The sequence below is a fragment of the Micropterus dolomieu genome, linkage group LG04, assembly GCF_021292245.1.
Source record: "Micropterus dolomieu isolate WLL.071019.BEF.003 ecotype Adirondacks linkage group LG04, ASM2129224v1, whole genome shotgun sequence".
NCBI classification, from domain to species: Eukaryota; Metazoa; Chordata; class Actinopteri; order Centrarchiformes; family Centrarchidae; genus Micropterus; species Micropterus dolomieu.
In genome coordinates, this window is record NC_060153.1 from 8295080 (window position 1) to 8305542 (window position 10463).

Here is a 10463-nt window from a genome sequence, read left to right on the forward strand (position 1 = left end):
CTAGTGTCATGTTTTTACAAATGAGTGGTAAGACATGGCAACTTCTGCATTTGAATCTAGTATTGTGGTGGCAATAAATCACTAACTTTGCTTTCCAATAGGTATTTGTAGGTTATCATGACAAGACAAAAGACATTTTGCATGAAATGTTCCTATAGTAGTCTCTCCCACAATATGGCCACCTAGAAACATTTTTAACACACAGCGCTAAATAAAGTAGAACAGTATGGTATCATTGTTCCACAGAGACTTGTTTACAATTTCCAGTAATATGACATATGTATACTGTATTTTCCATATAGGAACACTTCAATTAAAGATAGTCAGAACAACACTGTGTAGGTCATTGTATCTGTTGTTCATCTGTTGTGTTTGTTTATTTTCCTTATTAATAATTTACTATGTATTTAGCTATAAATAAATGCCCTTATTTATTCATTAGGAAGTGATTAATTACTCCAGTTTAAGGTTCCCTGTTTTCCATAAACTGTGGTGGTGCCCCTTTGAACAAGTTTTATTAAAGTAGTTATTTGGCACAACTGTAAGTGAATTGTATTAAATCTACACATGTATTATGTGTATATTATTACCTTGTTTATCATTGAGACCCAGCTGTCCAGCTTTGTTCTTGCCCCAACCAAATACAGCTCCGGACAAGGAGAGAGCGAAGCTGTGGTCTCCCCCGGCGGTTATCTGTGCCAAAGGAATTCCCGCCAGAGACTTCAGGGGATGAGGGAACAGCTTGCTAGGCTCTCCTTTCCCCAGACCGAGCTGACCGCTGGTGTTCTGGCCCCACGTGAACAGCTGGCCATCTGAGAGGAAACAGACAGAGAAGCAAACTAGTTAACTGTACATCTACACCAATTACTGCCTGTACAGGCAAATATGCAACATTTCTTTTGGTAATGTGGTACTATCTTTATCTGTCACCCCCTCAAGTACACCCCAGATTTCTACAGTAACTATGACCACTTTAGCATCTAACACACAACCGTCTTGTACCTAATGTAAACAAACATTTTCAACATTATACCTAAATTTCAACCATCACAAGGTCTTATACCAAAAAAAAAATTATAATTCTACATTGTTGTGCCACGGGGCGTCCAGTGTAGCATGCATCTGCAGCCTATCTGTCTCTCTACGTCACCATCAAATAAAGGCAAGATGCCAAAAACGTTATCTTAAAGAAGAAATAAATGGGGAAATAAAGACGTCAAACCATGGTGGGATCCATAATTTCATGTATAACCCTTGACTTCTTTCTAATAAAAACGAAAACAATGGCTGTGTCCCAAATCTAAATATACTTTGTGGTACTCTATATTTACTTTCCAACATTTTATTTCAGTTGTCACGGGTTTGGGTTGGTTGGGTGTGTTTTGTATTTGTTTCTGTGTTCATTCCCTGCCCTTATATTTGCTCTTCTCTGTAGTTTGTGTGTGTGTTACTTTGGTCATTTGCTTATTCCTCAGGTTGTCTTGTTTGTGTGTTTCTTCATCAGTGTTTATATTCTTGTTTTACTGTCTCTGTGTTCTTTACTTTTGTTGGTTTTGTCAGCAAGTCACTTATGTTGTCTGTGTTTCATTTTGTTACGTTGTTCCTTGTGTGTTTCAGTTAGCTTTACTTCCTGTTTTAGTTTGTAGTTAGTCTGCTCTTGTGTCTCTTGTCATGTTTTACTTCCTGTGTTTGTTTCTGATTGTCAGGGCCTTTCTCATTTCCCAAATTTCTGTCTCCTCGACTCCTCGATCCTCAAGCCTGTGAGCCGGAAATTGATCTCAGCACGCCATCTTGAAGGAAATCTCAATTCTTAAAATGCACCATCGAGGATCGAGGAGGCTTGCTGGAGGAGCTATAAGCGAGGATAAATCAGTTTATCCTTTGCGGAAGTCTATTCAGCCGTTGTGATGTTTACAAGAGGCGTGACAAGCAGCTGGACCAATCCACAGCTGGAGCAGGATTCTGCAGTTTCCTGTTGTATTCATAAGTTGTATCAGTTAAGTGTATTAAAAATAATCAAATGCGCGATCGAACTTTCTGCCTTTCACCGTTTGTGTAGCGCCTCATAAAGCGCTGTTCTAACAGCATTCCTTAATGTCATTTCACTTTCACATATCACTGATGTTGTTATTGTTGAATGTGATGTGTGGATGGGCAGCAGGGTTGTAAAAATGAACATTAAATAGCGGCCGTATGAAGCGTCTCCCCAGTGAAACTGTGCCCATTTACGCATGAGCCACAGCAACATAAATTAAGAATAAAAAATCTCCCGACACGCCGACTGGATCGGTCAAGATCTGATGTTAATTCCCGAGCTCCATCAGGGTGGATGATTTGTGCATATAAGTTCCGTTAATGTCCGAGCCGATCCGCATATCACACCAATTCAGCTGCTATAGCGTGACAAAACACCTGCTGAAGTCAAATTATTAGGCTGTAATATCAACCAGAGCATTCAGCACTGATCTGTTTCATGTTTTAATAGCCTAATAGTGCCCATGTAGTCTGCACGTAATTCCAACAGTAGAGTCCTGTGATGACAGCTGTAATTGGGGCTATATGAGATAAATGTTACTGTGTCATTTTGTAAAGGGTGCTGTAATCTGACTGTTTAACAGATGCTATTAATGTTTATTGGAACCTCGAGATGTTTATACGTGTTATAATGTTAAGAGACATGTTTCTGGATTGTGAAGAAATGATCTGAAGCCTTTAGTGCCAAAAGCTGGTCTGCTGCTCTGACAGAGATCACAGCTCAAAGCTGTGCAACAGGTCATATTTAAATGATGTCGCTTTAAAATGACGGCTCCGAGGAAAGGACATCTCATTTCGTTAAATGCCCGTTTCCTCGACTCCTCTCCTCGCATCTCTTCCTTGACTCCTCAAGCTCGCATCTCGGGTGGGTGCGACTAAATTGCGCCTCAATGAGTCGATGAGGTGGAAATTTGGGAAATGAGAAAGGCCCTCAGACTAGTGACACCTGTGTGTAATTAGTTTCTCCCCCACCTGTGTATTGAAGTGTTGTCTGTCTTTCAGTGGTTGCCAGTTGTTTGTTTGAATGTAAGCTTGTTTCGACGGGAGGCTCTGTGTGTTTCTAGTTTAGTCTCTAGTTAGTCTCCTGTTAAGTTTCATGTCTCCCTGTTTCTTGTGGAATACTATTTCGCTTGGATTTTTGGACTTTGTTTTTACCTGCACTGTTTCACCGTTTGCGCAATAAATCACAGTAATCACCAGTACCATCTCTGTGTCTGCATTTGGGTCCACAAACTCTGTCTCCTGCGTTCAGCCCTGCCGGCTGAACGTAACATTAGTGTTCATAAGCTGATATAATTTCTTTCAATGTGCCTTTTTATGGTGATTTAAAAAATATTTGATTATGAACTAATTACAGTTTGTACAGTATTTTTGTGGGGCATGTTTGCTTGACTGACAGGTGCCTCAGCCTAGCCCTGAACAGTGCTGGTGTGCAATGAAGAGACTGTGTCTTTCCCACCTCTAGATAGTGCAATGCAGTGCTGATTCCCACACATTACTTGAGAGATCCGGTGGTCACACAGCCTTTTGACCAACCTAGAAAAAAACAAACATTTGTTTATCAGGACCAACATATTTACGTAAATATAATAGTGGACAAACAACATAACATAAAAAATTTTAACTTTTCTCAAACAAACAAAAAAATGTGTGACTAAGCTACTCAGTACTCAATCTAAGATTGCAAGTAAACCACAAATTACAGTAAATCCCATGTTTTCATCTTTTTATCAGTTAAGGTGCCATTTAATGCACCATGGTATCGGAGCTCAAAGATTGTCTTTGCCTTAAAGGTGGGGTATGCAATTCTAGAGAAATCCAATACATAATACCATGATATAAAGTGAACAAGCTAAGTTGTGGGTTAGTAAACTGCTGCTGCGAAGCTAACATGCAGAGAGAACAAGACGGTTTCCCAGAGCCAGCACACCAGCTCCAGACAGCGATGCTCAACTCTCCTGCTACTATTGCTAACATCACAACATCAGCATATCTTGGCAAACTACAATGTAAGCTCAATGTCAATGTGCAAGTCATTTAACATTACCTGACACACAAAATCACGGCTGGAATAGTGTTGTGTGGCTCAATTTAAGCCACTTTGTTTGTTTCCCGATTACAGAGCCAGGGCTGTGTACAAACACACTGAACAGACAGCTAGTGGACCGTGAGGAGATATTCCCTGAATTGACATAAAGACGTGTATTGGATTACAACCGTATACCCAAACTTTAAATTAGTCTGTCATATTAAACTGAACTATAAGTACAGCCCTAAGACTACTTTACAATCATGAAGGTTTCACGATCCTACAGCAGGTAATTCACTGCATCTGAATAGTTAAACTACATTACATTACACTACATGAAATCGTTCCTTTATTGATGCCCCATAGGGGAAATTCAAAATGGCACAGCGGAATGTAAAAAGAAAGAACAAAATATAATAAGTTGAATCCGTAAACATCAGAATCAAGTCTATAAAATATATACACAATCAAAACAGAATCTGAAGAAGCTTGAATTCCTGTAAGGTGTGCTACTCAGTCACCTTGGGATTCGAACAGCCGCCTCTGCAGTCCCCAGGCCGAGCTGGCCCCCTTCACCAGCTCCCCAGGAAAACACTTGCCCGTGCTCATTAACCGCCAGAGAATGGGCCCGACCACACGACACCATTGTGATCGTCTGAGTATCCAGAGCTCCCACTGGCTCTGTGGAGAGGAGGAAGAGCTCGTCAGACGTCTGCAGTTTCATGCCAAAAACACAAGTATGTACAGCCTTGATTTGAGAGTGCAGGTGCTGTAGATACTCCTTTCACAAATGGCATTATGGCCCCTTTAACTTTTCTGTTACGCACATGTCATACCAAGTGTAATATTCTGCTTATCAAAACTAAAATAATGTATGTTTCAGCTAGAGAATCCAAATGGTAACTTTCTTACTTTATCTAATCCTTTTGACAGCAAAAACAGGCATGTGCTGAATGTAATAACATAATAACACCTGAGATACAGAAGCTAGGAACGTATAATACTGTTACATACACAGAAAGAAATCTGAGTCATCCATACTTTCAACTGCACTGTGAAACTGGGTTTGTCTCCATCCAGTATGTCTCCTCATAGTGTTCGCCTGCTGTTAATCTGGTTTATCATACAGTTAACTTGGTTAATGCTACAATTCCTTAGAAAAAGAACAAATACACAAATTGTGTTTTCAATTGAGCTTTAACTACAGTATGGCATTTAATCAGCAATCTTTATTTTGTAGGCTCATAAAAAAGTTATATTCATCTAACTAAACATACCTGATAAAGGCCTACTAATTAAAACATTATTAAATAAATTAATTACGGGTACTTATACAGTGTGTGGGATGTCATCAAGGCAGTTTCCAGCCTGCATACTTGTCACCAAGGATTTTTATGTATGAAAAAACTTGTCAAGGTCAATGTATTTGCTTGAGGAGTCGTGATTACATTTAATTATTAAAGCTTCACAATGGAGATAGACCGGTCTTAATATTATTTGTGAGAACAGATCAACAATCTTTGTGTAAAAATGTGTCATCTCTGTAAATACAGAGATATACAAATACAAACACTTTCCAATATTTATGACCTCACAAAAAAGAAAATGGGTATATGGCTAGTCATGCAATCTGTTGTTCCCACTCAGAAATGGAGACACTTTGACAAAAACGTGTAGGCCTATTTATGATACTCTCTATTATACCAAGCAGGAAGCTTCCGGTCAGCAAACTGACGCGAACACGGAAGTCCCTTAAACCTGCATTCTATCGAACGGCCAGCAGGGGGCGACTCTTGTGGTTGCAAAAAGAAGTACGGTCCTATTAGAAATAATGGTAAAATGACTCTAATTCTCAGCTGATTTATTACCCCAGTAAACACTTTCCTAATGAGTTTATGGTCTTAATCGCTAGTTTAATGTCTTCTTCAATACAACATGATGTTCATTTAGTAAATTATGGTCGCATTTAGAGGAAAATAGACCATAAAGCAGAGTATGCTTCAGGGCGGGATTATCTGTGATTGACAAGTCGTTACCATGGCAATCTGTCAGTCAGGCTAGAGTGACTCGTACCTACGGCACTGTGTAAATTTAACCAGCGCCGTTGAAAAGCTTATTAGGAGTTGGCTTTTCACTTTCTCTGGTGAGTACATTTAGTTTTAAAATTGTTTAAAACTGTTCTCTAGACAAAATTGTCAGCCCTGTTAAAATGACAGTTGAACACGAATTACAGATGCACCTAGCTAAGCAAGCCAATTAGCTCCACACACGGCTGTTAGCTCCACGGTCTCGTCCAAATATGGTCACATCCGGTGCTGCTGGTTGCAAAAAATCAACATGGCGGCGCCCTATCGGCCAAACTCAAGGCTTCAAAACGGCAGTCCACAAACCAACGGGTGACGTCATGATGGCTACGTCCACTTCTTATATAAAGTCTATAATACTCATCAATCAAATTAAAATTTTAAGACATACAGTACAAAAGACATTTCACTGCATTTTCGGAAGGCACTTTCAGTTTTACATAAAGATGGTGTTTGAGATACGAATAAAAAAAGGTTTAGACGTTAAGTCCAAATGTGTCATTTCTAACATCAACGTTCGCTGTACAGAAACAAGCCATGCTAGCAGCTGAACTTAGGCACAGTATTACTTTGTGCTAAATGCTAACATCATCAGGCTAACAAGCTCACAATGACAATGCTACCATGCTGATGTTAGGCAGGTATAATGTTTACCATGTTGACCATCTTAGTTTGGTGTGTTAGCATGTTGGCATTTGCTAATTAGCACTACACACAAAGTACAGCTAAGGCAGATGGGAATGTCATTAGTTCTGCAGCTATTTGGTCAAACAATGAACACCTGCACCAAATGTCATGGCAATCCATCCAGTTGTCAACATATTTCACTAAAAACAAAAACGTCAACCTCATGGTGGCACTAAAGGAACTCACAGATCACCAAAGTCAGTAGGATTCATCCTGTGGGATCCATGAATGTCTGTCCAACATTTCATTGGAATCCATCTAATAGTTGTCAAGATATTTTAATATATCTTGACATATTCCAGCCTTTGGAAACACGCCATGTTATCTTCACCCGCATTTTCACCTGCTAGGTAATTTTCCGTACACCTAGGGAAAGCTTTTTGGTGCAACGACCTGCAATTTGTAATTATTAATCTAAAGTCTGTGAATGTGTTTTTCATGCTGAAAGCTTACCTGGTGAAGTACCTGGTTTGTCGTGGCCCAGCTGCCCATAGCTGTTAGAACCACATGTGTACACACTACCATCATGCAGCAGGAACATTGTGTGTTGCCCTCCACAGGCCAACTCTTTCAGTCCCCTGCCACTGAACACGGGACAGTTCCTTGGCTCAAACATGGAGTTCCCCTCCACACCAATCCCCAACTGTCCATCCTTTGCATTCCCCCAACACAGCATGTTGGCGAGAGGAGAGGGGATGAGCACCAATCTGAAGAGACTGAGAGAGTGACGGCCAGATGGAGGAAGATAGAAAATGTTCAGGCTTGAGAGCAACCCCGCTTTCTCCTCTTCATGTAAATTCCAACCCTCAAAGAAACAAAAAACAGAGTAATTACGTCATCTTTCTTCATTGGGAAAACATACTGATCACGGTGCTCCACGTGTGAACCCATGTTGATAATAAAGTAAGTACGAGTTTAGAGGTGGGCGTGGCTGTGTGTGAGAATGATGTAAGCAGCATGACAGAGGAATAGGCAGTGTGTTTAAATAAACCATGTCGGTGTAATCCCATCTTAAGCAGCTCCAACCCGGTCTCGCCTTCAAGACGATCCACTTGCAATACAGGCATGTTACTGAGGGAGTTAGCCAAGCGTAATGAACACATAGGTACAAAACATTATAAAAGGAAACACAAAATGACATAAATCGGTAGACAGAAAGAAGTGAGAAGAGGTGAAAGCAGTATGGAACCGGCCGCATCTGTCACCTCATCAAATTGAGGGCTTCAGAGGCTTTAGGACCAGGATTACCTAATAAATTCATACAGAGGACAACCACGGCTACCCTTCACTACTCCAATTTGATCACTTTATGCCCATCTAGCCCCTATTTGTAAAGTTGTTTGCTCTCTATCTCCACTGTAGATAAGATCTGTGTGAACAAAAATATAATTTTTGTGTGTAATATCTGCATTCAACTGCCAATATGTTAGGCACGTAACAGAAATGAATGCAATCAATTACAAAAGCCCTGCAATAAATCCTACCACCATGAATTACAGCTAAACAATTAGTCCATTAATCAATAACTGACAAAAAATGTATCTGCAAATATCCTGAAAATGGATTACTTGATTAAATAATGTGAATATGAATATCTGCTTGTTTATTTAGTCCTCTATAAAAGCAAATTGAACATCTTTAAATTTTAGACTGTTGGTCAGAATAAACAATCAATCGATTTATATTCAAAATTTTCTCACATTTTATGGATATATTGAAAAAATAACTGGCAGTAACAACTGAAATTAATGTTAAACTTATATGCAGCTCCAGTTACGATGTTAGGTTTTTGTTAAAACTATTATATATCAATAACAGTACACAAAAGATTTGAAACACCTCTCTATTTGGGGTGGTGATGGTGCAGTGGATAAGACGCATCCTCCAATGTGTCCCTGAGTAAGACACTTAACCCCTAGTTGCTCAAGAGGCGTGCAACCTCTGACATAAATAGCAATTGTAAGTCGCTTTGGATAAAGGTGTCAGCTACATGAATGAATATATATTTTGTGTTTTATTAGTCTTTTACTATTTAATTCAAATGTTCACTATTCACTTATTATTTTGTTTGACTTTTGTAAAGCACTTTGTAATCCCTGATTATTGCAAACGCTACAAATCAACTTAATGGCTATGATAAGTAGCAGTAGTATAATGCAATACAGATAAACAGCACTCCAAATTACAGTCTTTAAAAGACCATGCCGTTAAATCAACGTTGACCATTGTAACCTTCATGAGGAAAGCTAGATTGTTATATTAAACTGCATTATTTATGCCTACGTGCAACTGTTACCTACTAACCTGACAATTGGGTGTATACTGAGAGAGTGTAAGAAATAATTGAAAATGAACTGTAAGACCACAGATAACACACTGAACCCAATTGGTAAACACTGGATAAAACGTGAATAGGCTAAATGTTATTATTAGCTTGCTGTAACACCTCAGACTTGGTCTTGAGCTCCTAGGAAACAATGTGAATCCATGTTTATTACCTGTTAGCAACATAGGTTAGCAATCACTGCATTAGCTTAATATGAAGCTAGTAGCTAGCTGTATTTAAGTGGCGTTAATTTAATGGTCTAGCCTAATCAGCTGTAGGACATGTAACGTTTTTTAAGGTTATGTTAGCTTGCTGTTGAGGAGAAAGTGAAGGAGTGGCCTGGGTCTGCGCTGTGCAGACATGTTTAACACAGTGTGCAGGCGTAGCTACATTTCTGCACTGACATTAGCTGGTTAAACAGACGGCTGGATGACCTGAAACAAGCCGTTAACGTTACAGTTACACAGTTAGCTAATTAACCTTAGCAAACCTACGGCATCGCTGACTGTCAATCTTGTGGTTAAAAAAAATAACCAGCAATCCGATGTCTACACAGTCAGTAAAACCGTGCTGTAATGTTGCTGGTTCATCCAAAATTAAAATGCGGTGTTTACCTGGACAGATGCATTCTGATATATTTGGGCGTCTGGTTTCGGTTGAGCTCAGAAAACAAACTAGGAAGTACCACTGCTGCCTACGTCACAGAACGTTGTAGGCAGGAAAGGCTGCGATTGGCCCGCCGATCCGGGAGTGTTTTAACAAATTCTGTGACGCATCCATCTGACTAGTGATTTCTGACTAGCCTATACTAAGAAATTACATAGACGTTAACTGCTCTTTCTGTGGACTTCATTGTGAAACAACCATACACTTATTTTGGAGCTGTACCTGTAGCCTACTGTCACTTTTTTGGAACGACTTTGCCCAATATATCTGCTGCAACGTTTTCAAAGTCTTTATGAATGAAATGCAACAAATACATACAAGCTATTCAGCACCCCAAAGCCTTAAAGATTCTTGATATATGTAAATTTCTTAATTGCCTGAACTGCTGCTTATATGTTTGTTTTCGTTTTGTTTTTTGTTTACAACTTTGCCCCTGGTGTATATACAGTCTATGGTGTATATATGTACTTTGTCATTGTACTGGAGTTAAAATAAAGAATAAAAGATACATTTTAACCTAAACATTTTCAGTGCAAACGTTTCTATTTTACTGTATCACCGCTTTTATTTTGATACCAACTGTTGCCAAATGGTGCCTATTTTTTTATTTCGAGGGGCTGTAAAGAAAAATTATAAC

The 10463-nt window shown here is 39.3% G+C and overlaps 1 protein-coding gene across 2 annotated transcripts in view; it reads right to left on the bottom strand.

The window, feature by feature from the left end:
* Positions 1-9865, bottom strand: part of herc3 (HECT and RLD domain containing E3 ubiquitin protein ligase 3) — a 41133-nt gene extending 31268 nt beyond the window's left edge. The window contains exons 1-5 of one of the 2 annotated variants that reach the window (XM_046046844.1): positions 9775-9865; positions 7288-7639; positions 4585-4744; positions 3494-3570; positions 591-812 (exon numbers count right to left, since the gene is read on the bottom strand). In XM_046046844.1, coding sequence (XP_045902800.1) covers positions 591-812; positions 3494-3570; positions 4585-4744; positions 7288-7510 — 682 coding nt within the window. In that variant the 5' untranslated portion in view covers positions 7511-7639; positions 9775-9865. The remainder of the gene's footprint in view (positions 1-590; positions 813-3493; positions 3571-4584; positions 4745-7287; positions 7640-9774) is intronic. The other variant, XM_046046843.1, reaches the window with a different exon arrangement.
* Positions 9866-10463: the final 598 nt, after the last annotated feature.